Source organism: Epargyreus clarus, unplaced genomic scaffold, assembly GCF_041222505.1.
Source record: "Epargyreus clarus isolate Ecla_fem2 unplaced genomic scaffold, WU_Ecla_fem_2.2 ptg000026l, whole genome shotgun sequence".
In the NCBI taxonomy this organism is placed as follows: Eukaryota; Metazoa; Arthropoda; class Insecta; order Lepidoptera; family Hesperiidae; genus Epargyreus; species Epargyreus clarus.
The window spans coordinates 3,838,432-3,866,426 of NW_027332233.1; the positions used below are offsets into that span (position 1 = coordinate 3,838,432).

Here is a 27,995-nt window from a genome sequence, read left to right on the forward strand (position 1 = left end):
TGATGTTAAATCGTAATTGTCCATGTACCCACATGATAGAAGCCCGTCTGCTTAGGTCGACGACAATAGTTATTTTTTATCGCGGAAACAGTTGTCCATGTCCTTTCTGGACTCCTGATAACGTGTTTACCAAATTTTATGGTAATCGGTTTAGTAGTTAGACGAGAAAGCGTAGCATACGGACAAACAAACAAACTCACTTTCAGTAATCAGTAATCAGTATTTATTGCATAATACAGGTGTTTACAAGGTTTTTGGACGGTTTTACATTTCTTTGTAGTTACCCAGTGGGCATGCAATTTTTTAATAAAACTAAAACTAAGTATATTTAAGACGGTGTAAATATAATTAAATTAGATTAAAACAGGAGAAAAATATTACATTATACACTTAAGAAGTAACAGCTATCATTATTGAATGTCAACATAGATTGTAAATAATTTAATAAACAATTTAATACAATGGAAATAATTATGTCAAGATATTCATTATACATTCAATAGTTTATCATTAAGGTACTCGTCAATTTCATAATAACATTTACTTATTAATAACAATTTTAATTTAATTTTAAAATGTTTAATTTCTAAAAGCTTTATTGCGTCTGGCAGGTGGTTATATAATTTTGTTGCCATACCATATACACTTTTTTTGTAAAATTTGGATTTCGAGATATGGTTAGTCTTAATATTTAATTCATTTTTTGTATTTCTCGGACACCTTGTGTATTTAATGCTAAATAAGTCAAAATTTTCTTTTACAAAGATGCAAACCTCATAGATATATAATGATGGAAGGGCAATACTTTGAGTTCTGGAAACAGCAACCTACAGCTATGTTTTTGGTTGACTCGAAATATCGCACGTATACATCTCTTCTGTAGTTTAAAAGCTCTCATATTGTCAACTGAATTACCCCAATGAATTATGCCGTATCTTAAATTTGACTCAACATGTCCGTGGTATGCAGCTATTGCTGTATCTTTGTTAACGAGCTCGGTTAGTTTCCTCAATGCAAACACAAATCTACCTAATTTTTTACATAAATAGTCAATATGATTCTTCCAATTTAAATTGTTATCTAAAATAAGTCCTAAAAATTTATGTTCTGTAAGCTGCTCTATTACATTGTCATCATATTTAATAATTAAATTAAGTTTTTTAGCTTGATAGAATTTAAATTGCATGCACTTGGTCTTGGTCAAATTAATTAATAAATCGTTTTCTTTTATCCACTGAATATTATCTTTTAGAGCAGTATTAACAGTGTATTCAAGGTTACATGTATCAATACTATTTACGAGCAGGGTCGAGTCATCAGCAAAAAGAATCATTTTATGTATAGTACTCTGAGGTAAGTCATTTATATATAAAATAAATAGTAAAGGGCCCAAAATACTGCCTTGCGGAACTCCTCGCTTTACAATTTTTGTTAGAGATTGAGCTTTTAGTTCAGTTTTACTGTCCTGGTCAATATATGATACTTCCGTGTATTGTTTACGATTTGATAAGTAAGATTTAATGAGGCCATATGCTGGTCCTCTGATTCGGAGCGCAAATAGCTTTTTGAGAAGCTTTTCATGATTAACATAATCAAAAGCTCTCGTCATATCCATAAAAATGGCTTCGCTTTCGCGTTTAGTTAGGATGACACTCCCACAATTTCGACGAATCCAACGAATCCAACAATTCATCGATACGCGCAACTTCGTCACACACTAAAAATACACTTGTTTTTCCAAACGCACCAATAGAAGTATAGCTCACAAAAAGCACTAAAAAGTATGTGTTATTTAATTAAATCAATTTGGAAAGCGGCGTATTTTCGTAATTTAATTGGTTTTCGTTTGTTGTTGATTGATACGCAACATTATTGATCACGTGTAAGCGGTCTACATGAAATAAACCTGAAAATTAAATATGACTCAACCGCCGTCCGGCTCTCAAAGGACAAAAAGTATACACGGGCTTTGTTCGCTCCGACAGATCCATTTGCGTGGTGCTTGTTTACAGAAAACAAAACAGTTTCAATTTGGAATATTTCGTTTTGGTCGTGAATTCGCCCGCGCGTTCGTTTCAACGCTTAGCGCGCGACGAGCGTCGTTTGAATAGACGGATTGTCAGCTTGTAGATAGAATTTTATTTCTATGAACCATGGTATGATTGTTCGTTATTTTTATAAACTAGCGCACGAATATAGTATCGATATAGAAGTATAGCTCCAAAAACCACAAAAAATATGTATCTACACTACTGGAAAAAATTAAGGGATCAAAAAAAAATTCCAAATTTTTCGGTAGTTTTCAACAGGCCGTAACTTTGAGAGAAATGGTCGTACAGGAAATAAAAAAAAGGAAATTGTAGCTCCAAGTGTCTAGTTTTTGGATTAGAACTTCAAAATTATGTAGCCTCCGCGGTTTCTGAGTAATCGTAGAAAAACCAGCAACAAAAAAATTTTCAAAATTTTTTTAGTTTTTTTTTGGTCTACGGGCATGGAAAAATTTTTTTTAGCTTAACCACCATAAGGATCGGATACTTTGTTAATTTAGCTTTAATTTCTTTTTTTAAACACCCTGATACGTCCACTCCTCGCTGAGATATCGGTCTTCAAATGGAAAAGGATCTTTTTGTCTTTGATTATCGATATCTCAGCAACCAATGATCGTACACAAAGTTAAAGATGGCTTTAAAGAACTTGAATAAATTCCCCTTAACGACTGTCCATTGTTTTTTCGGAGTTTTTTTTTCTTTTCTTTTTGAAAATTTAAGCACTTTCTGGAACAAAAATGTGGAAAAAGCTCGGAAAAACAATTTTTTTTCTCATTTTTAAAAATATGAGCTTTTCAGAGCAAAAACCATGATCCTTTAATTTTTTCAAAAATTCGATCAAGTGAAACAAAAAAACGGCTGGCTGGATTAATTTGATTCTTTGTAGGGTTTTTGTGGACATATTGAACTGTAAAAGGCACACTTAACATTAGTGGTTTCCTCAATATTTACGATCCAGCGCTAGATTTTCCAAAAAACCACCAAAAGCCCTTTTTTTGTTGCATTTTCAAATTCATGTGACAGAAAGAAATTTTTTTTTTTCAAAAAATCAATGGACAGTCGTTAAGGGGAATTTATTCAAGTTCTTGAAAGCCATCTTTAACTTTCTGTACGATCATTGGTTGCTGAGATATCGATAATCAAAGACAAAAAGATCCTTTTCCATTTGAAGACCGATATCTCAGCGAGGAGTGGACGTATCAGGGTGTTTAAAAAAAGAAATTAAAGCTAAATTAACAAAGTATCCGATCCTTATGGTGGTTAAGCTAAAAAAAATTTTTCCACGCCCGTAGACCAAAAAAAAAACTAAAAAAAATTTGAAAATTTTTTTGTTGCTGGTTTTTCCACGATTACTCAGAAACCGCGGAGGCTACAAAATTTTGAAGTTCTAATCCAAAAACTAGACACTTGGAGCTACAATTTCCTTTTTTTTAATTTCCTGTACGACCATTTCTCTCAAAGTTACGGCCTGTTGAAAACTACCGAAAAATTTGGAATTTTTTTTGATCCCTTAATTTTTTCCAGTACTATATGTTATTCCTTAAAATCGATATGTAAACCGGCGTATTTACGTGAATTAATTGGTTTTCCTCCCTTGTTGATTGATACGCAACATTGTTGCTGATTGATACGCAATATTGATCACGTATGAACTGTCTGGCGCTGTCCGCGTGAAATAAACCTTTGAAAATTAAATGCGACTCAATCGCCGTCCGGCTCGCAAAGGACAAAAAGTATACACGGGCTTTGTTCGCTCCGACAGATCCATTTGCGCGGTGCTTCTTTGCAGAAAACAAAAGTTTCAATTTGGAATATTTCGTTTTGGTCGTGAATTCGCCCGCGCGTTCGTTTCAACGCTTAACGCGCGTCCAGCGTCGTTTTAATAGACGGATTGTCAGCTTGTAGATACAATGTTATTTCTATAAATCGTAATGTGATACTTCGTTATTTTTACGTACTATTAATTGTTTTTCATTATTTATAATTTATTGGCAAGTTTAATTTCCAATTAAAAGTTTAGTGTCGGCGTCGGTGCAAGTATGGTTTTTTAACCTTTCAGGTTCATAAAAATCTTAGTGACAGCGATGTTGTGAAGTTTTAAGGTAGATCAATAAATCCACGGTGGAGACGTCGCAGACATATTTGTCATGTATAATACATTAATACGGTATCTGAATAAGGAAAAATATGTCTGCGACGTCACCACCGCCATTTTCGTCTTCAGGTTACAGTAATAGTGAATACACAAATACTCGATTCCAGAACAGAAATATAAATTCATCATTTAAATATTCGCCTGGCCGGGATTAAAACCCGGTACCCACTGCGTGTCAGACCGATAACATGACCGCTCCGATACGCCGGTCGCGCGTTATGAATGTAACTATATGTATAGTAATAATTATTTTCGTACCCAGGGCTACACGAAGTCGATAGACATCTGGTCAGTGGGGTGCATCCTGGCGGAGATGCTGTCCAACAGGCCGATATTCCCCGGGAAGCACTACCTGGACCAGCTGAACCACATCCTCGGCGTGCTCGGCTCGCCCAGCCAGGAGGACTTGGATTGCATCATCAATGAAAAGGTACGTTTAATTTTACGTTATTATCATATAGTTACATTAGTTGTTTGGAGTTATTGGCACGCAAATATATTATATAGTAAGACATGGATTCTTCATTACTTCACTCCTTCAACTCTATATAAGAGAATTAAATGTAGAGTCGACTTTAGTGGGTTTTCAACATAATGGGCTGTTGATACTTTAATAATGTTTCTTATAAATTAATGAGTAAATAACGTCATATAATTATGTATATAATTTTAGATATCTATCAATCTTAGGTAAAAGTGTTTACAAATTATTTTAAAATTAAGTGAAGGTGAAGTATTAATTATTTCGTCTTGGATATGTTATGGATTAAGTTGAATACGGTCTGTATTTATCAAGTAGTCGAAGTAGGTGTAAAATATTACGTTTTACATAATATGGGAAATTATATTATTGGTTGTTTAATTAAATGATTGTTTAATTAATCCAGTAAAGTGAGCAACGGAGCCGGCGGAAAATGTAGTATTTTCTTATAAATATAATACAAATAATATTTTGTTGTATGCAATATCACAGCATTTTATCCCTATCTACCTTATAATTTAATTCCTAAAATATTATAACATTTGCTCTTTGTTCCATCATATAAAATGTAGAAGCCTTAATAAAATTTGACTCTAAATTCGTATCCGGATTAATTTATACAAAATGAGGGTATTTTATCTGTTTCTAATTTTCAAACGAAAATGTAATACTGGATCTGAATAAAAGCGGCGAATGTTTTTACTGTTTTATTAATTGTTACTGTTACGTTGTTAATTTAAAATTTCAAAAAACAACTTCGGAAATTAATTTTTTACCCCGTTTGTGTGTATTGTAGTGTATTAGTAAGTACCCTCATAATTAGACACTAAACATAGATACGAGTACTAGTATGACGTGCGGTAGTGGTGCGCATCTGGCGACATCGAGTTAGCTGTCAGTTGGTCTGGTACGTCACTCTTAGTGTGGACGTCGTGCGGGTAGGACAGTAGTGAACCGATTTGTATTATATTTGTACTAACCGAACCAGTACATGTATATTATGTGAGTGATGATACAAATTATGACGATGGTAATAAAGTTGCAAGAGAAAATGAAGAGTATTTCTATATATTCATGTGTCCTATGGATTCAGAGGAGTTTAGACCGTAGTTCACCGCGCTGGCTAAGTGAGAAGTCACAAGTAATTTCTAATACCCACATAACTGAAAATTCCGAAGGGCATGCTTGAGACTCGAACCTTAGACCTCTCGATTGAGAGCTTGAGTTTCAACCACTAGGCTAACACTGACTTAGGGAGTCAGTTAACGAGTAACTCCGCTACATAATTTGCAGAAACATCTTAAGAAACGCTCTTCAAGTTTCGGCAGGCGGGGGTCGTACTTGTAGGATTTCATTTTAGTTTGGACGGTTCAAATTGAAGGGTCGAGTTTAAGCAATTTGTGAACTGAAATTTGATTCCGGCAGGCTTCAGTAGATTTTGTGATTTGTTGGAAAACTTAATTTGGACAACTGATCTTGGAATAGTCGATATGGAAACGATGGAGTTGGACGGTTTAAATATATTATTTAATAATGAGTTCTGATTTCGACAGGGCTGTAGACATCATATTTATGCTATAAGGAAAATCGTATCTAATCGCTGTCATCATATTATTGAGTCATTGAGATTGTACTTAATTATTTTCATTATTGAGAATTATTCGATATGGTGATTATCATTTATAAATAAAAAAAAAAACATTAATGTTTCAATATTAGTTTTGGTTGGGTTCCTTTGGAGATCCCGGAGCCCTCTACGCAGCGCCGAGGACGGCCACCGGGGGGGTTTTAGTGTGGTAAGAATCCCACATAACTCTGTGTCGCTCCCACGGCGCCGGGTACCTTTTGAAGGTTTCCCCCTCGATAACGAAAAAAAAAACAAAAAGGAGGGTGGAATGGAATATATGAGAGCACCTCGTATGTTAAAATCTGTCAAACAATTTAGGATGAGGGCATGCAAAAGAATTAGACATAAATACAAGAAAAATATTATACTCCGCAGTCGGATGAATATAAATAGATATACAAACATAACATTTAAGGCATTTGTCAATTCCTTACGGCGTATGTAATATCACGTATCTAAATAATGAGTTCACCTTGAAAACGCAAAGGATCCTATTACCGCGCTCCTTGACATGACCCATAAACTGTAATACATAAAGTGGGTATCGAATAGAAAAATTAATGACCGCCATGTGCCGCGCACACGTGACTTATCACGTTATTATTCCGTCGTGTGCAGTCAATATGGCGGAATTAACATCTGTAGTTTACGTAACATGTATATGTTATATCTATATAGTCAGCGCCAAACTGCTAGTTCGCTCTGAAGTTGTTGCGAGCAGGTGTGGTCATACAATTTGATATGGCGACGCGATTCATTTCTATATTCAGAGCGGACTAGCAGTTTTACGCGGACTATAAAAATAGTAATAAAGTGCATGGGCATGCAAGTCTTTGAGGTTAAATGGACACGACCATCCATGGAAGTGACACATAGTTTCAAGTTGCAAAAAGCTGCAAATATTTTCTGGCCTATCCTCTTATTTTGACCGAAAGCGAATTTTCTCAGCTACTGCTCTCATTTCTGGTCAGAACGACTGATATCTACTGTACCAATTATTCGCTGACGTTTCTATTATATAAATCTTAAATTATCTTTCCAGGTAAACCCATATTTTTATTTTCATCCGCGCACCCTCACTTTATTTCGTTCTACGAAAATAAACTACATTACCCTTATTATTGCGTGTCGTGCTACCGAATAATGATAAGAGCTTCGAAATATGTTATTCGCTTCGAAAAAAAATAATAATATTCACTATTTATAAATGTAATAAAAATAGTATCTAGATCCATATACATATAAGAAATTTATTTTATATATAATGGCTTGTCTGATTTATTTTTGGATAGTCTTTTTGCGGGATCTTATTTGGTCTAGGAATATTATATTATTTAATATTTCGTCTCGTAATAACATGTATATGGATATAAAATTATTTTCGCTACATCTCGTAAGCGATGATTATTGGTGCGTAGTTCCTGCCGAGCGTGTATATATAATTATGCACGCGTGTCACATATGCACATGTCTACATGCACGTTAATTAATATAATAATAATTTAATTTTAAATGACTTGATCTGTAATATCGCCTCAATATTTTAAATATATTGTAGACACAAACACAAATTCAATATAAGTTCGATAAATCCTAATAAATTGCTCCTTTCTTAAACAGAAGCCGTAGTTAGCGAGCTAACTAAATCTATTCGACCGCAAATAGATTGTTATCGAGTTTCAGCTATTCTAGTAAAGGAGAAAGTAAATTGTTTCGTTTGTTATTTTCGTGTAAAATCTCGTGCTCTGAGAGACAGACAAAGAAAGAATTAACGGCCAGATTACTCGGATAGATTTTCATTAGTATCTATTCTAATCCTAATCCTATCTAGAATTTTGGCGAAATGTTTTTTAGCATTTAAACTAAATACCTCACGCAGCAACTGTAGCTTAATTACGATAGTTAATAGAATCAGGCGATACTTTTCGGCGGAAATTCATGTTTTAAAAACAGCCCTTATTTATACCCAATAACAACACTATCAAATGTTCCTGTGTTTTGGTTTGAAAGGTGTGGTAAGCGAGACAAACTTTTCCGAGGCTTTCCAACTTAGCTGTCTTCTAGAATCTTAATGTTATCTGGAATTGAATGCAAATCTTCAAGAACGGCAGTACCTACTTACCAACCGGTGGACTGCATGCTCGATTTTTTTCGACTACGAATTGCATATTCTTTGCATATGGATAAAACTGTCGTCAGTACTCAAATGTTAGAAACTACACTTAGTTATACTCTATAAAGAATTCTATTCAATAACCATATTACTTTATAGCGATATGACGTCACAAGTTACGCACTCTCATTGGCGTCCAATATCTTTCGTTTACTTTTCTCGACGAGGAGGCAACTTTACTGATTGTTGTCACTTAATAGCTCTGTTTACTTACAGCTTCGCGCTTTATTTATAGACTTACCAATATTGGTCCAGTGAGTTCCAATTGTTTGCGGATGAAATAACCCTATTGTTTTCTTCTAAAAAATATTCGTCGGTATCGGTTAAGTGATTTAAAATAGCTCGGAAAAATTAATGGTGAATTTTACTGATTATGCATTTAGATTTCTGAGTTGTCCATGGCACCCACGACACAGAAAAAAATAGTAATAGAGGACCTAGAGTAAAGAGAGGGTTATTACTTAATCAGAGTAGAATCAACTTATGTGTGGTGGACATGGTGATGTATTTTAATTGTAAACGCGCGCGCGTGTGTGTGTACGGAAGGGAGGACGATGCATACACGTTTTAAAAAATATAGACTGCCCGTTGATTGCTGTGTGATAGTTGTATCCATCTCTATAAGTTTTGGATTTGTTAGTACATAATTATTTACACATTATTACCCTTTGTTGTTACATAGGGTTATGACACGTTCTTGGAAGGTTTCGATATTGTTTTGTTTTAATGTGGTGAAATACTATTTATGTCAGGAAAACATTTCTTTATCAGTTGTTGTCATTAATTTAATAATGCAAGTTTTGTAAGAATTCTGCGTTTCATATCGACCCATTGGGTTTCAATTCTAATGTCCAGTACTGTGGAAGGGCTGTTCATATGGTAAATAATTCATTTCCTTAATATTATTCTCAAAGTCTACTAAACCCACCTGATCAACGTAATGGGAGATGACCGAAACCCTTTTCATTTTGATTGAAGGCCCTGTCATTCGGATAGTTATAATGAAAATACCAAATGTCAATTTCTACGTTATTGCCAATTACATCCTGCTACGTCGAAGACGCCATAGTATTAATTAATTACGATGCCTCTGGAATTTTGAGTCTAAATGACATCAGAGAGATATACTCGTAATATCAGTTTTAATTTTTTAAGGTCTCTGGTCAACTGTTCTTATAATTCTTTGGCAAACATTTTGTGGCAAAGGAAGATCTCCCGCCGGGCTAGGTGATCGTGCCCGGGGAGTGGCCGTGCTCCGACAGTCTCAGTTTGGAGCTTGTATATATGCAAGATTCTTAGAAAACTTCGATAGCGTGATTCAGCAGCGCCACCTCTTGACGAGTAGCGGGAAGTCGCTACAATTCCATGTTCCTAGCTGGAACATGGAATTGCCAGCTGCTAGCTGGAAGCTGTAAGAAGCGTGCGAGTCGCAGCTAGTGTAAACCTTTACCAATCTATGCGCCGCACGGCCAGGGTTCCAATCTATGAGGGGGTTCCAAAATCTAAATTAATCTCATTTTTTAGCATTTTAAAATGATCATGAAACGAACCTAAAGGTATATCGCTGAAGGCTGCTCTGTGAATGTCATTTTAATGCTTATATAATAACCTAAATAAAAATATGTGTTGACAACGAATACATCCTATCAAAGTTTATTCAACTAAGTAATATATTTTATGCATTGTATCGAAGGAAACTTTTTGATTTAGAACTGTTTGCTCAGGTAACGCTCCGGGTCCATTACACATATATGTATGTATGTGTTATAGTCAAAGTCCGATACACAGTCTCTTCGCGGAAGGACTGGTTTATCCTAGGTTTGGCCAAAGCCATCAGGCAATCCCCGAAATACATTTCAATTTCGCCCTTTGCGTGAAGTATTTTTAGTCAAACCCAGGAGCTCCTAACTTTTCAGTCAAACGTCGAAAGTAAATTATTCTGTTTCGGTTTTGGCCTAGTCAATCCTAGAAGCGACTGCAAAACTCGGTCAAACGTTGATCTGAACATGTTTAAACAGGTTCATAATGTCTCTCGCGGTGTTCCGACCGATTGTTTTGTCATTTCATGTTCGTTCATTGAGCGTGCGGGCGTGTAATTGTGTAAAATTGAAGATGAGTGAGGTTAGGTTAGGTTAGGTAAGTTTTTTTTTTTTTTTTTTGGCGTCCCGAATCGTCGGGCACCTCGGCAATCGTCGGGATCTGGCTGACAATCAGTTTGGGTTTCGTAGAGGGAGATCCACCGTAGACGCGGTGCAGCAAGTGAAGTCCCTTGTGCAGGATGCAGTTGCCCGGGGTGAGGTTGTGTTGGCGGTGTCTCTTGATATCGCCAACGCATTTAATACCCTCCCCTGGAGTTGCATCAGGGAGGCACTCCGTTACCATGGTGTGCCCCCTTACCTGCAACGGATCGTCAGGGACTACTTGTCTGGGCGTGCGGTGGAATACCCCGGCCAAGACCGGTGGTATCGGCGGGAAATTTCGTGCGGAGTTCCACAGGGGTCAGTGCTGGGTCCCCTCCTGTGGAACATCGGCTACGATTGGGTGCTGCGAGGAGCTACCCTACCGGGTGTCGGTGTTATTTGTTACGCGGACGACACCCTAGTGACTGCTTGTGGCGAAAACCACAGGGTCGCTTCTCTTCGCGCCACCGCCGGCACGGCATTCGTTGTGGGCCGCATACGGCGATTGGGTTTGCGGGTGGCGCTCGAAAAATCCGAGGCTGTGATGTTTCACGGCCCACGGAAAGCGCCACCCCGGGATACACATATCGTCGTCTCCGGAGTTCGTATCGACGTGAGGCCGTCGATGAGGTATCTAGGACTTGTCCTGGATAGCCGGTGGAACTTCGGTCCCCACTTCGAATGCCTGGTGCCTCGGCTTCTGAGGACGGCGGCAGCCTTGGGAAGACTGTTGCCGAACCTCGGTGGACCAGAGATGTCGTGTCGACGTCTCTACACGGGCATCGTAAGATCGATGGCCCTGTACGGGGCCCCTATATGGGCCGATGCCCTGAATCGCCGAAACGTCGCTCTGTTAATGCGAGTACAGCGAGTGATGGCGATCAGGGTTATACGGGGCTATCGCACGATCTCGTGTGAGGCAGCCTGCGTGCTAGCGGGTTCTCTGCCCTGGGATTTGGAAGCGAGAGCCCTCGCGTCGCTACGTCAGTGGCGTGAGGAGGCGCACCGATCCTGGGGCCGCCCGCCCGCACAGCAGGAACTTGAGGGGCACAGAGCTGAGTTGCGTCAACGGGCTACCGAGACGTGGAGGTCCAGGCTGGCGGATCCTAGTGCCGGCTTGCGGACAATCGAGGCAATTCGTCCGATTTTTCTACAGTGGTTGCGTAGGCGATTCGGCGTCATGTCCTTTCGTCTGACTCAGATACTCTCGGGACATGGTTGTTTCGGGAGTTATCTGTGTCGGATCGGGCGGGAGCCGACGGCCAGGTGTAATCACTGCGACAATTGCCTCGATGAGACGGCCCAGCATACGCTGGAGGTATGCCCTGCGTGGAGTGCGGAGCGCAGCGCGCTCAGCTCTGTATTGGGGGCCGACCTCTCGCTCCCGTCCGTGGTTCACGCCATGGTCGAGAGTGACAGGTCGTGGCAGGCGGTGCGCTCCTTTTGCGAAGCAGTAATGCTCGCGAAGGAGGCGGCGGAAAGGGCCAGGGAAGCTATGTCTGCCCAGCCAATCCGTCGCAGGCGCACGGGACGCCGTAGAGCGGCTTTCGAAAGCCGCTCTTTCCCCGTTCCCTGAGCCCACGGAGGCGGATTCGGGGGAATCCAATTCCGGTCTTTCGGGCTCGAGATGTCGTGTGTGCGTTCCGCACGCTCTTCTCATGAGGAATATCTCTGAGAGAGGCCCCTCCCTCTCGGGACGTGGCTGGCGTTAACATCAGCGCCGGCCGACGTTGCCGGGTCGCGAATGTAATGCTAACGCTTCTCGCGACCCGGCATCAAGCGTCCAGTGGAACGCCGCGGAGTTTTAGTCGGTAAGAGTCCGACATATCACTTTCGCTCCCCCGGGCGGAAGTGAATCCATGAGGATTTCTCCGCGTTAAAAAAAAAAAAAAAAAAGGTTAGGTTTTTTTAAATTATTAAAACAATAAACATCAAAATTTTAAAAATGTTATTTTTTTATACCTAATCTTACAAACTAACCTCCGTATATTCCAAAGCATTTATTTATTTATTTTATACTTTATTGCACATCGTACAAAAGGTGGGCCTAATGCCACACGGCATTCTCTCAAAGCATCTCAAATATAAAAGTGAAAATCACGTAAGCTGACCAATCAGGTGTCAGAACTGGCAGAGTTAAGCGGTTCTTAAGACTTGAAAGCTGCTTAAATGATAAAATGCTTCCAAATATACGAAGATAAGACACTTCATACCTATATCGGAGTTTGACTCGTCAAACCCCGATTTAATAAAATTGTGTTTTGACGTTTGCCTGACCAAATTAGTCTCTCCCAGGTTTGACGAAAATTGTTTAGTCAAAGGCCGAAAATTTACATTTGTTTGGGCTTTGACTAAGTCATTCAGTCTGACCTGAGGATTGACCAGTCCAACCTAGGAGCGCCGGAGCTTCGGAGTTTGCCTATAACATATGTACTATGGGTATATTAAGAAAATCCCTCCCTGTTATAGTATTTGCATTTGTTATGACTTTTACTTTTGTTAGTTTTGTCCTTGAGTGAAAAGTTATGTCTTCCAAATGACGTAGCTGATGTTTTGTCTAAATGTTCTAGAATTTTAATATTTCTGCTGACTAGAGAATTTTCATATTTCGATCATTGAAGCGCTAAAATTAGATGGATTCATTATTAATAACGTGCATTGACGATATAAAACTAAATGTTAACTACATTATTTATATGTAGATCAGTTGTTCATTGCGTAAAGCACATGAATCATAACGTAAAAGGATCATTTATGATTCGTGTCTAGTGTAAGCAGCTGGCTTCTGGTTTAAAGAGTTTGATAACCAATATAGATCATTAGAAGTCTTCAAGGTGGTCGCTACCATGTTACATATACGGGTATTAAGAAATTAAAGTTTTAATGGTTGGAGGTATAGTCCGCGCCAAACTGCTAGTCCGCTCTGAAGTTGTTGCGAGCAGGTGTAGTCATACAATTTGCTATGGCGGCGCAGTTCATTTCTATATTCAGAACGGACTAGCAGTTTTTACACGGACTATATAACCGTACAAGTCAGAAAATTACTTGCTTACTTTTCCTTAATACATTATTTAGTATATCTATCTCCCTAAGCTAGAAAACGATAAATAAATTTGTAGTTGTATATTGCTTAGGAAGTTCTAGCGTATGTCCCGTGGCATTCATTTTGAACAATTCTATCTAGAATTCTGTCTGGAATAAGCAGTGAATAATATACTTACAAGCACGAGAACTCATCCGGAATGCCGTAGACTCGTGTATAAAATACGTTTTGCACCAGCAGACAATAGTTCCCATTACCTTGGGGCGAGTTCGAACTGTGCATAATTAATATAAATGAAGTTTGTTCAGACTTCAGGATAATATTATCCAATAACTTGATATCTCTCAGAAATTATTACTGTTTTAGTAAAGTGGTGATTGAATGGTAAATCGAATCGTATGGTTAATTATATCGTATCATAATTTAATTTGTATCAAATATTCCATATAGTATGTAAACGTGGTTCGCGGTTTGACTCAGGCTTCACCGCCACGTTTGTTTCTGCTAACTATTAACTTAATAACAGTATTATACGTTCCTGTGTTTTAGATTGAAGTATGTGGTAACATTTATATATGACGACTAAGCATATTTGTCGGGGTTTGCGACTGATCTATGGTCTAGTAGAACTCTAAACCTATCTGAGGTTGATTAGAGATGCCCATGCGTGGCAGTTGCCTCTTACCATCAGGCTTACTGTATCTATAATACAAAGCATTATTTTTTATACAGCTAAGTATAAAAAGATGTACATATTTAGAGATTATTATTTTTTGTATTGTCTCAACATATTTACATATTTCTAGTAGGATTGATAAACATAAATGTAAAATACATAAACTAAGTTATACTGCAAATATATCAAATTGAATATTTTATACAAATCTAAATATTGTTAACAAGTAAATTGCAATGTTTGACTATGAATTTAAAGTAACTGCCTTCATTAAGTTAATATTACCTTCATTTGAATGAAACTGAAATAAAAGTAAAAAGTATTTCGTATTAAATTTAACTCGTTTATCTGTCTATATGGGAAAGTCTTTTAAAAATAATACCTGAGAAGATATAGAGAATTCTACAGAGAAGCATATTTTTCATCTAAAAAATGTAGAGTTCCCGAGTAAAAATTATAGAATGAGGCACCGGGGTGAACGCGAAGTAAGCCGCACGGGAAAGCTAGTTAACTATTTATAGTCGTCTGTCTGGTATGCAAAATGCGTTTCTCCAGTAGTAATTTTACCCCCGAGAGTATTTGAGGCGTGATCGATCGCAGCTACGTGACTTGTACGTTGTCCGGTCTTTGTCAATAAAATTCCGGTGTTCGTATTTCGGTTCGGTTTGATTTGACTGATTTCGATAATTTTTTATCGTTTATTTATTTAATTAAATTGAATGGTATTTTATTTACCATATACACTGGTTTACATGGTGTAAACACCATTTTATCGTATGGTGTCCTGTGGATAAGTCTTACTTAACCTATTCATAGGACACCATACGACTATAGGAGGAGCTAACGGCTATAGGAGGGCTTAATAGGTGGTGCTGTCATCAAAATGGAGAGATTTCCTTATGTTATTTTTAGGCCAAATTCTGTGATATTTTTCTTTATTTTTCACATAGAAAACCGAATATCTCAAATGTTCAGCCTCCCGGCAACTCTCAATATTTTTAATTGAATTTCTTTACTAGTAGCCGACCCTCTAGTGTTTTGTAGTTGTCGTGGAATATTCTATTTCGCAATAGGTTTTTGAAATAACATCGTGAAATACGTGTTGCAGAGAGCCGCAGTCATTAGAACGTTGCGCGCTGGGATTTTATACGTAACGACGTCATCAAATATATTTTTGATTGAACGATATTTCTCGAATTGCATTTATTTTGCCAAACGTATTTTTAAAAATAATATTTTTGGTTTTATCGCTATTGAAACGACTAAAGGTCCGTTTACATTTGGACGGCCATACAGCTTTAACGTTCGCGGTGTACTTAACCATCACTAGTTGCTTAGAGTGCACAGCCACATTTATCATTGCGAACAGTAAGACTGGCAAACCAAATGTAATCGGGCAATTTTTATCTTTAATAAGTAAATCGTTAACTTTCTTACTTCTTCTCTGCTACTCTTTGCCTCTTTTTTTCCCTTGTCTCATCCCTTTATCTATCCCTTCCTCCCTTTCTTATCTTCTCTTGCTCTCCGTTTCTCTCTCTTTTTCTTTTTTTTTCTTTCCCCTCTATTCCTTCCTATCTCTCTCCCTTTGTTTTTCTCTCTCTCCGTCTCCTTTATTCTCAGTTTCGTTATCGCACTCCTATTCCTCATTCCAGCCCCTTTTGCAGAATCCTGCAAGAACCGTAACCAACACTAAAGTAAACGTTTGTCGTACAGGCGCGCGGCTACCTGGAGTCGTTGCCGTACAAGCCCCGCGTGCCGTGGACGGAGCTGTTCCCCGGCGCGGACGCTCGCGCCCTGGACCTGCTGCACCGCATGCTCACCTTCAACCCCCACAAGCGGATCACCGTCGAGGAGGCCCTCGCGCACCCCTACCTCGAGCAGTACTACGATCCCAATGATGAGGTAAATGAGCTTTTTTTTATAGTGGATCCGAAAGATAAAGCAGACGTGCTACCTGATGGAAAGTAGTCAACGTCACCTTTGGACAACGAGAGTTGTCAATGCATCGCCAACTTGGATGGAGAGCTCTTTATGGCACCTTTTTGAAGGGACCCATGCCAAAGCGCTTCAGGAATATCTCAGGAGGAAGTTCATTCCACATCGTGCACATTCGTGGCAAGAACATCCATGCAAACCGAACCGTGGAGGATCGTCGCGAGTCCAGTTGATATGGATAGAACTTCGTCCTTCTTTAAAGACCTTTTCATATTATATTTGTAGATTTCTTTAAATACATTTCTAGTCTAAGTACTCTTTGCGACCGGTCGCAACTTAAATGGATTTTATAATTAGTTGTCGCTGCTTATAATTATAATGAATTTTGTGAGTAGTTTTGTGTTAAATTTGTTTTTATCTCAGTTGAATCGTAGGCTACGTTTTGTAACCCGCAACAAGGGTACAGAAGTTCCATCACGTTTTCCATATGGGGATTAGTAGTTCTCAACCCTCAACTTGTTAACAATATTATGAAGAACTTTTACGATGTTTTTATTCACCGTTGGAATGACTAATTGACCATATCTTATATGTTAATCAACAAATCAATATGTAACACACACAATAATTCGAATAACTACATGAGATTGACAAGTGTGGGAATCTCGGAAATCCAAATTTCCTTTTTCTTTAAACACGTATTCTATAATCCATATTCTAGAAAGAGTATAAAATATACTAATTCAGCAATGACACAGTAATTTAATGTTTTGATAACGATGCTATCCTATTTGAAATTACGAGTACATTGTATTAGATTAACAGTCGTATTCTCTGGCAAGATTTATGCTTCCCCCAGCGTAATAGCGTTAGGTAAAAAATAATAAATTTCACTTCGATAATTTAATATTCAGCCTCTGAACCGATATTAATACCAGATTAAAAAGCGGGACAGGTCTCGTGTTTCTACGCTACGGATCTAGCTGTAAATTCAAATTATTTTCATTCTGATATTGCGCCCATTAATTTCATCCGCTCCCCTGTTACGACTTTCATTAATATGAAGCGTTATCATTAATGAATAATAATGAATTGTGCTCTTTAATTATTTTTGCGTGTAAATATTCTGTCTTTCGTGCTACATAATATATAAACAGGTACATTTATATATCCCTATAATATAAATAACGCAATTTTAATAAAGCCCAAACTAGGATTGTAAAGTTTTTGTCGAGTCATGTGTCATGAAAACAAAGAAAGCCTCAATCCCAGAAAAAAAAACATTTTATTTTTTTATATAAACATTCATAGCCGGGATGCCAACCTGGAACCGTCTGCGTCGTAAAACGTTAGTATGCGGTGCCACACGAGTCGTGGAAAGTTTCAAACCGCCTAAGGCTGCCGACAAGGTCTAAGTTTACGTGCATTCTAAAGCACAGACTCGCCTAACCTTAATATTAACTTTGTACAACTTGACTTCTCTTCGCAACTTCGCTACATCGAAGAGGTATTAACGTTGAACGTAGGTAATTGAATATTACGAATGTATCGAAAGCTAAGAATACACAACCATGCAAAAAATGCGACTTCATTCGTTGTGACCAGGGCCGGATTTGGGGGTGGGCTCCAGAATAGAGAGGCCTCCAATTAAGAGTACCAAAGAATATATCAAAGTTCCAACGGGTCAGCAACATAGATTTGTTTTCTGTTATATATGTGTTTACGTTATCTGTGGCTTGGCCACATATAAAAACAGAAAGAACAAAATAAATGTCATTAGGTCAATAGCAAACCTGTCTATTATTTACATTATGTATTTAATACCCTAAATACAAGATATCTATCAGTGGCGACGAGTTTATAGACGTACCTAAGTGTGTAAAATGGCAAGCTTTGGTATTTTAACGAGTTTTGATCATAATGTTCAAAGTTGGAATTCATATAAAAATCGCCTGAGCCAATGGTTCATAGCCAACGATATCACGGCAAAGCAAAGTGGGCGTCCTACTCTGTGGCCTGAGGGGGGCCTCCAGGAGTGGGGTATACGGGTCTCGAGGTCTCCCTCTTTACCCGGGCAATTCTCAAGGGGTCGACTGCCCCCGGTGCTATGTTTCGCCGTTAGGCGAACTATCGGAAATAATTGTGTGGGGGGGGGGGGTGGAGTGTCTTCGCGCTGCCCCGAGTGAGGGTTGACGGACTCCCCTGGATGGTCTGGGGATCCTAGCGGGCGCCCGTCAGGAGGACGAGCGTGAAGCGGCGCGATGCCCCTCAGGTGGGAGTGTGGGCCGTTGTCGGCTTTCGCGAACATTCGCACCGACATCGTCCTCACGAACTCCTCTACGGTCGGAACCCTGAGGTCACGCGCCACCACATCGTTCCGCACGTAGCGACCGGCGCCCACGATAGCACGTAGGGCCTGGTTCTGCTGCGCTTGGATGCGTTTGCGGTTCGACTTTGCCACCAACGCGTACCATGCAGGCGCCGCGTAGGTTAACCGGGATCGGATGTACGTCTTGTACACCCTTAGTTTGGTGGATGTCGGCAGCTGAGATGACAACACCGGTCGGAGCATCGCCCGTGCAGCACGGGCCTGGTGAATGACGTGGTTCACCTGAGGCACCATGTGCAGCGAGCGATCGATGTGACGTCCCAGGTACCTAACCGTGGGCTGCCAAGCTACTTCCCGATCACGGAAACGTAGCGGCGACGGCATAGCACGGTGTCGGCTGAACAGTGTTGCGACCGTCTTACCGACGTTGACGGTCAGCTTCCACTTGTCCAGCCACTCGGGTAGCAAGTCGAGCAGCCGCTGCATCCTCGCGACCGCCAACTCGGGACTGCGCGAAGTGGTGAAGTAGGCGCTGTCGTCCGCAAACAGCGCAAGAACGGCGTCGTGCTCCCACTCTTTGAGGTGACCCTCTAGAGTGGGGATGTCGTTGGTATAGAGGGAGTAGAGGAGCGGCGAGAGGCAGCTGCCCTGCGGGACTCCTGCACGAATGGGGCGGGGGTCAGAATCGTAGCCCTCTACCGACACGAAGAACTGCCGCCCATCAAGAAACGACGCTACTAGCCTACACAATAGCGCCGACACCGGCGACTCCAACAATTTGAAGACGAGGCCAGCATGCCATACACGGTCGAAGGCCTTCTCGATATCGAGAAAGACCCCAACAGTGCATCGCCCGCGATTGGTCTCGTCTGCCAAGTGGTGGAGTACCCGTGTCAGTTGCAGCGTAGTCGAGTGGCCCGCACGGAAACCGAACTGTTCGTCCCTTACAGCAAGTGACTGCGACAGTCGTTTCAATGCGAGCCTCTCGAAGAGCTTTGCTATGGTAGGTAGTAGCGTGATGGGTCGGTAGCTTTCCGGGAGACGTCTGTCTTTCCCCGGCTTCGGGAGGACTATGACCTTCCCCAACTTCCAGATGGTAGGGAAGTGGCCCGTGCGGAGGACACCGTTAAAGAGCCTGGTCATAGCGACCAAGGCTCCCCTGGGCAGCATCCTCAGCGCTAAGTTGGGGATCCCGTCGGGGCCTGGCGCCTTGCGCTTATGTAAGCGCGCGGCGACCTTCCGCGTCTCCGAGGGCGAGATGAACTCCAATCCCTGGGGTGGCGGTGTCGGGCGTCCGACGAAGTCCTCAACCCACGCCTCCACTACCTCGTGGTGTTCTTCGACAGCGCCTACGGGGTTTGAGAATTGCTCGAACAAGTGCTCCGCAAGTATCTCCGCCCGTTCTCTAGGCGCGAAGCGTCGCCTGCCCTCTCCGTCTAGGAGCGGGCAGACAGCCGCCCTAGTGCGAGTGAGCTGTCTGTTGAGGTGGTGCAAAGACCTCTCGTGTTCGCCCGCCTGGTCCACATACGCGTCCCAGGCGGCGCCACGGTAGGCACTCATCTCGCCAGACAGCTCCTCCGCCAGTGCGTTGAGCTCACGCTTGATCCGGGGACAGCGGGTGCGGGCCCGAAGCTTTCGCAGCAGACGCTTCTTAAAAAGTTTGGCCTTAAGACGAACTGGGAGGTCGATTTTGTGGCTCTCCACCGGTTTGTGGTCGGTGGACGCCGCCAAAGCATCCTTGAGGGTGTTTGTTAACAGATGGGCGGCGGCTTCCACCCCTTCCGGGGTGGAGAGCGAGCCACTGAACTTAAAGTTTTCCATGCAGGTCTGGTACTTCTCCCAGTTCGTCACGCGGCGGAACCGGGGGGGCGCTACGCACTCTGCCCCCAGACCAAGCGTGATTAGAATGGGGAGGTGCTGCCCGTCCAAGTCGTACAGCACCTCCACACTCACCGGGCATTGGAGATTCCTGTGGAGCACTATGTCCAGGACATCGGGACGATGGGACTCGGCCGAGGGGATGTGCGTGGGTGCCTCTGGCCCAAGCACCTCATAGCCCATCGTCTCGGAGTCATGGTGCAGTTTGCGTCCCGCTGGGTTGACCGTGCGCGAGCCCCAAGCCGGATGCTTGGCGTTAAGGTCGCCGGCCACCAGGGTCGCAATACCATCGTCCAAGATGTTAGCGATGTCCCGCGGGTCAAAGAGGGGACCAGGTGGGCGGTAGGCCGCAAACAACCGCAGGTCCCGACCCGCCATGCACACAGATACCCCTATGGAGCGAGTCTGGGTGAATGACGGGAGCGGTAACTCATCGTGTACCACGTCGCGGCGGACCGCAACCGCCGTGCCCCTAAAGGCGTGACCGGACGGTGCGATCTCGTCGCGGCGGTACACGAAGTAGTTCGGCAGTCGGTAGCTCTGAGCGGGGCGGAGTTTGGTTTCGCCCAGGAGCACGACGTGAACGCCCTGCTCCTGGACGAGGTGTCTCAACCCCTGCTTGCTGGCGGGAGAAAGCCCTCCCGGGTTCCAATATAGTAGCTTAAGATGTACTACCATATTGGAACCCGAAAGTTTCGGCCAAAGTTCTTTTAATCGCCCCCACGAGGTCCGGGTACCGGGCGATGGCCTCACTTATGGTGGCTATTGCCGCCACAAGGTCATCGGCCGACGTCTGTATACCCAGGGCCTGTAGGGGACGAGGTGCAGGGGTTGGAGTACGTGTCGTCCTGGGGCGCGGCACAGGGCGAGTGGGTTCCTCGCTCAGTGCTACCGTCTGCCTCCGCGGCGGCTTACTCCTACCATGCTGTTGGTTGCCCACCTCCGCGCCAGCCGAGGCTGGGAGAGCGGGCTGTGATGGAGGTTGAGGGGGAGCGGCGGGAGCCGCGGGCTCAGGCTGGGTGCGTGGCGTCTTCTTCTTCCTGCTCCTGCTTGGCCGGTGTTCTGGCACCGCAACACTTGGTGCGGCAGGGGCAGGGGCGGCAGGTGTTGTTGCCGCTGGTAGCGCTTTGCGCTCCCGGGCCCTTTTCTTCCTGTCGCGGCGCGCCTTACTGACGCACACGCGACCGGAGGGAGGGTTCGCCGGCGCCATGAGTGATGCACCCTCTGTTCCCGCGTACTCCTCCACTACCCTTCTGGGCGCGGGTCCCCTAGTGGCGGACGGCGCGCGAGGCCGGACAGCGGGTGCTGCACCGGAGGTGGTAGGTGGTGCTGTGGGTTTGGGCGGAGGGTACTGCATCCCCCTGACCCGGGCCATTTTCCGCAGGTACGAACATCGCCTGTCGTTCGCTGCGTGAGACCCGGAACAGTTGGCGCAGACCGGCACCGCGTCCTTAGGTTTGGGACAATCCCGGACCAGATGATACCCCGCGCAGCGGATGCACCTGGCCGGCCGGTGACAGTGCACCGAGGAATGGCCTACCGCTTGGCAACGGTGGCACTGCGGAGGGCCGTAACGACCCCGCCATCCCTCGATCACTATCCCCGGCATGTTCAGCAGCTCGGTTACCCTGTATAGGCGCGCGAGCTGCTGTTCGTCCATGCGATCCAGCTGCACGTAGTATATGCAGCCCGGTTTGTCCCGCCTAGGTGTAATTGGCCGCGTGAATCGCGCCGGGAAGTCCAGGCCGATTAAGGCTTCAGTGACTCTCTCTGGGTCAGTTCCTCCCGGCAGGCCGCGGATCGCCACCTTGGTGGGACGCTCGTCCGTTTGGGAGTAACAGTACCAGGAGAGTCCCGGTTCTGTTTCCGACAAGTCGGTTAAGTACCTCTGGACAACCCGGTACTCTTCAGGCGTTTTCGGTAGGAATCGCACCCCCTGTCCTAGGGGCTTCGCGCTTGGAGCATGGCCGAGAATTGCCCTCAAGTTCGCAAAATGCTCCACCCAGTTAGGGAACCGCTCCGCCACTAGTGGAGGGTATGCCTTGACGGCTGGCGCAGTTGGACCCTTCAGGGGCTTGCCTTGCGGCGGTGGTGGGGACTTGGGCTTGGGTGAAGCCGGGGCCCTCAAAGCCGCAGCGTAGGACGTACTGGGCTGGGGCGCAACGACGACGCCGAGCCGATCCCAGTGCCCACTATCGTTAGAGGCCATTGAGATGGCCGAAACCGAGGGGGGCCGAGTGTGGATTTCGGCCGCGGGCGGGCCCACTGGCGAAGATGCCGATGCCAGTGCAGCGTAGGACGTGGAGTCCAGCATATCTGCCGGACCGCCCGCTTCTGCCGGAGATGGTCGTGCCGTGGACGGCGAAGGTGCCGGAATCGGCGAAGGTGCCGGAATCGGCGAAGGTGGAGAGGGGGACCGCGGTGGGCAAGAGTGAGTGATGTGACCGTGTGTGTGTGTGTGCGGTCTTACCAACGTAGACACAGCAGCAGCAACAGCAACACCATCGCCCGCTTCGCCTTCACCTTCTCTCGAGTCTTCATAGGCCTCGTCCCCGGATGTGCTGGGTGAGGCTGGCATCCTTGGAGGCAGGTATACATCCTTAGTTATCACCACCCTGGCAGTCTTAGCTGCCGGGGGTGGGGATGAGGATTCCCTCCTGGTGGTCTTAAGGGGCCGCCGGGGGCCAAGCTCAGCCGCATCCGATGACGAAGTTGATGGTCGGTCGGGGGAGGGCACCGGTTGTTTGTGTCCCTTTCCGGGGAGCGCAAACTGCGCGGCCATTGGTCCCTGGACCGGTCGGTACTCTTGGGTAAAAATATCCCGGAGTACCACCTTCCTGGCCGGCGCCGGTTTTCTTTTGGTTTCTCCGCGGCGATCTCTTTCTACCGGTGCCTCTCTCTCTGCCCCCGATGTGGAGCTGAAGGAGGGTACCTCGAGAAAAGTGCCGCCGTCTCTCTCGGTTGGGTCTTCTCTTTCTCCCGCGGTTCTGCCGCGAGGTGAGGGTAGTTGGGGATCCGGGTACTTTTCCACTTCCTCCGGATCGTTGCCGCCGTCCCTATCTTCGCGGGCTTCAATGGCTTCAGCCGTGGGCTTCCTCACGGTGCCCGACGGTGGCCGCCTCGGCTTGGATGAGCGCATTTTCCTCGAACTCGCGTCCGTCCTGACGCGTGGCTTCTCTCTTCACTCGAAAGCCGCAACACCGGGGCCCTTTGCTCATCAAAGGGGTGGTGTTGCGGCGGGGGCTCTCCTCTTCGGATTCCTCCCGGCTACGGTTCCGGAACACCCAAGTCGTCGCCGACGTATGGTTACACTGACTTACCTGAAATGCCCAGAGACCTACGGAAGTCGGTGCCGAACGCATAGCAGTGCCGATATCACGGACTCTACCGACACGTCGGGGAAAAGAAGACGAGCAATACTTTTAAGTGCACTGACTGAAGGTACTTATGAATTGGCATCGGATTTGGCGTTACCTAAAAATCTTGTGGAGGTGGCGTTTGAAGACATTTTATTGTTATTAGACGGACACTTTACACCCAAACGCTTCGGGTTTTCGGATCGACACAATTTCTATTCAGCAACACAGAAGCCTGGAGAGTCTCATACGCAATGGGCAGCAAGACTTCGCGGGCTCACTGCACATTGCGGTTTCCTTAATGTGGAGGAAGCTTTGCGGGATCGTTTTATAATGGGAATGGTGCCGGGTGTTGAAAAGGAAAAATTATACGCGCAAGATTTGTCAAGTTTTACGCTGTCCAAAGCCATGGAATTGGCTGAAAGTATTAGTTGCGCTCGTGCGGGAGCCGCGGCAAGTGCTACTACCGCCCTCACTGAGTCAAATGAACTATTTAAGATTGTTAGTGACAATAAGAAACGTAGCATTGGAAAGGGAAGTAAGTGCACGGTGTGCGGATATACGAATCATAAGGCGTCTGATTGTCGTTTTTCCCATTACACATGCAAACGATGCAACAAGAAGGGACACTTACGTAAAATGTGTAATGAAAAAATTAATTGCATGAACACTTTAGTTGGTAACGAGAGCGATGACGATGACGGTGAGCTTTTTCATATTCGTTCTTTGAGGGGTGAGCCCTTGTTAGAAATAGTTACAATTGACGGTCAAAGCTTTAATTTTGAGGTAGACAGCGGATCAGCTGTCACTGTTATTCCCGAAAGTATGTACAATATGTACTTAAAGAATAAGCCTTTGTCAAAAACAAAAAAGAAACTAATTACTTATACCGGTAGTAAAATATTTTGTTTAGGTACCGCGCGTGTCACAGTTTCCTACGCTGGTTCGGAGCGGCCGCTCGATGTCTTCATCGTAAAGGATGGCGGCCCGCCTCTGCTAGGTAGAGATTTTATTTCTTTGTTTAACTTGCAACTAATTCCAATTAATTTTTGCAACCAATCTAATTTTCACGTTGAAAATTTAAGTAAACGTTATCCTCGCTTGTTTTCAGATAAGTTAGGCGCATTTAACAAGTACAAAATTAATTTAAGGATGAAAGATAACGCAAAACCGGTATTTTTTAAAGCTCGCCCATTAGCTTTTGCATTGCGTGGTAAAGTAAGCACTGAAATCGATAGACTGGTCGATTTAGGAATATTACAACCAGTGGAGTATTCCGAATATGCTTCGCCGATCGTGCCTGTATTTAAAAAAAATAAATGGCTCTATAAGGTTGTGTGCCGACTATTCCGTTTCAATAAACAAACAATTGCTTGTTGAACATTATCCTCTTCCGACTGTTAATGAATTATTTGCAAAGCTGTACGGAGGTCAACAATTTTCAAAACTAGATTTATCAATGGCATATAACCAATTTATTTTAGACGATGAATCGCAAATGTTCACATGTATTAATACTCATCGCGGTTTATTTAAGTATACGCGTTTAGTTTTCGGGTTGTCCAGTGCACCCGCGATTTTTCAACGGGCCATGGAGTGCGTATTGTCGGGCATGGACGGTGTCTTGTGTTTCCTTGACGATGTTCTGATCACAGGTAAAGACCAAGAAGAACATTTACAAAGATTGAACGCTGTTTTTGAAAGGTTAGATAACGTAGGTTTAATTTTACAAAAAGATAAGTGTGATTATTTTAAGGATGAAATTAGTTATTTGGGTTATATAATTACTAAAGAGGGCTTGAAGAAATCACCTGAAAAGATACGGGCTGTACTCGAAGCACCGGTTCCTGCAAACGTTAATCAGTTGCAATCTTTTCTAGGGTTGGTTAATTATTATAGGAAATTCGTTCCTAGGGCATCTATTATTTTGAATCCTTTATATGAATTATTAAAAAAAGGTGTTAAATGGACCTGGACTGATGATCATGGGAAAGCGTTCGAAGAGATTAAAAAATGTTTAGCTTCGGATCAGGTTCTCGCGCATTTTAATCAGAATGCAAAACTAATATTAACGGTCGACGCTTCTCCGTGTGGTTTAGGAGCAGTGTTATCTCAAATAGAGGTCGGCGGTGTTGAGAGACCTATTGTTTTTGTTTCGCGCACACTTAATGCGGCTGAGAAACGTTATTCCCAAATACAGAAGGAAGCGACCGCTATAATTTTCGGAGTGCGACGCTTCCATCAGTATTTATACGGAAGATCGAGTCCGTTTGTGCTTCGTACCGATCACAAGCCTTTGATATCAATTTTTGGTCCATACAAAGGAATTCCAGAGGTATCCGCAAACCGTTTGCAGAGATATGCGATGTTTTTGAGCGGTTATAACTATGAAATAGAGTACATTCGTAGTGCGGATAATATTGCAGATTTTTTATCGCGAGCTAGTCTTCCAGAGTCGACTGCGACGAGTACGACAGATGAGGAGGAAGGGTTAAACGACCGGGCTGCATATGTATGTTTTGTCATGAATGGTAGTATGCCAGTAACAGCGCAGGTCATACGTGATGAAACAGAAAAGGATAGCATCTTAAATCGTGTTAAAACATATGTGTTACAGGGATGGCCCTCGAAAGTAACGGACATTCATTTTAAGCCTTTTTTTAACTGTAGGTTGCAGTTAGCGTTCGAGAATGGATGTGTCATGAGGGGTCATAAAGTCGTAATTCCAGCGTCCTTACAGTCTAAAGTTTTATCGGAGCTCCACATTTCCCATTTGGGAATAGTGAAAACAAAAGCGGAAGCTCGTTCTCGGTTTTGGTTTCCTGGTATTGATAAGGCTATAGAGAAAATGATAGGGTCGTGTGAAGTTTGCATTCAAATGCGGCCATCGCCTGCTCGAGCTCCTGCTGAACCTTGGAAATATCCGCCGAATCCATTCCATCGGTTGCATATTGACTTTCTTGGCCCGATACTGGGTCAATCATACTTAGTTGTGGTTGATGCGTATACAAAATGGGTTGAAGTATATAATATGGCCGCCATGACAACTTCTAAAGCTGTAATAGAAAAAATATGCGATTTTATATCACGATTTGGTTTACCTGATACTATAGTGAGCGATAACGGTACAGCGTTTTGTTCTAAAGATTTTGAACAGTTTTGCTTATTAAATAAAATCTCTCACTTAACATCACCAGCTTATCACCCTGCGAGCAATGGGCAAGCTGAAAGTTTTGTCAAAATTGTTAAGAGGGGATTAAAATCTTGTATACTCTCAAATTGCAATAAACAAGAGAGTAAATTAGTTTTATTAAGATATCTCATGGATTATAGAAATTCCGTACACTCTGCTACAGGTTTGTCGCCTGCTCAAATGGTATTTGGTCGGAAGCTTAAAACTCGGTTAGATTTAATGTACTCTCCTCCGTCACCGCTCTCGATACCTGTTCCAAATCCTATTAAAAATACGCAGTTTACACGAGTTAGAAGTAAAGTTTTAGGGGGGGGGGATGATGTTATAGGTCAATAGCAAACCTGTCTATTATTTACATTATGTATTTAATACCCTAAATACAAGATATCTATCATTTTCAAATAGTATTTTTAGGGTTCCGTGCCCAAAGGGTAAAAATAGAACGCTATTACTAAGACTTCTCTGTCTCTCCGTCTGTCTCAGGGCCCTATCTCTAGAACCGTAATAGATAGACACTTGATTTTTTTAACAGATAATGTATAATGGTGGCCGCTATAACAACAAATACTAAAGGTAAAAAAAAATGGATGTAAAAGGGGTCTCCAATAGTCTCCATACAACAAAACGGTATTTTTCGAATTAATTGTTGAAACGTAGATAGTAGAAAGAAATAATGAACATTTCATGGTACAGAAGCCTACATGTGCGAGTTCGACTCGTTATGCATTTTAAATGATAATAACAGTAAATTATTGAAAGACTTGAAAGATTGAAATTCGACCCTGATCGTGACATAAATAAAAAAAAAAACGTCAATGGAAAACAGTAACACGCCCATACCTGCTCATAGTCGCCATTAGGAATTATTCAGTACTACCTGGCGCTTACTCCGATGGGAAATCAGAATAAAACAGCTTCGAC

The 27,995-nt window shown here is 43.0% G+C and overlaps 1 protein-coding gene across 1 annotated transcript in view; it reads left to right on the forward strand.

Annotated features, from left to right (window-relative positions):
* rl (Mitogen-activated protein kinase rl) overlaps window positions 1-27,995 on the forward strand; it is an 84,401-nt gene that overhangs the window by 52,208 nt on the left and 4,198 nt on the right. The window contains exons 6-7 of the mRNA XM_073088338.1: window positions 4,466-4,633; window positions 16,097-16,285. Of these exons, the coding sequence (XP_072944439.1) occupies window positions 4,466-4,633; window positions 16,097-16,285 (357 nt within the window). The remainder of the gene's footprint in view (window positions 1-4,465; window positions 4,634-16,096; window positions 16,286-27,995) is intronic.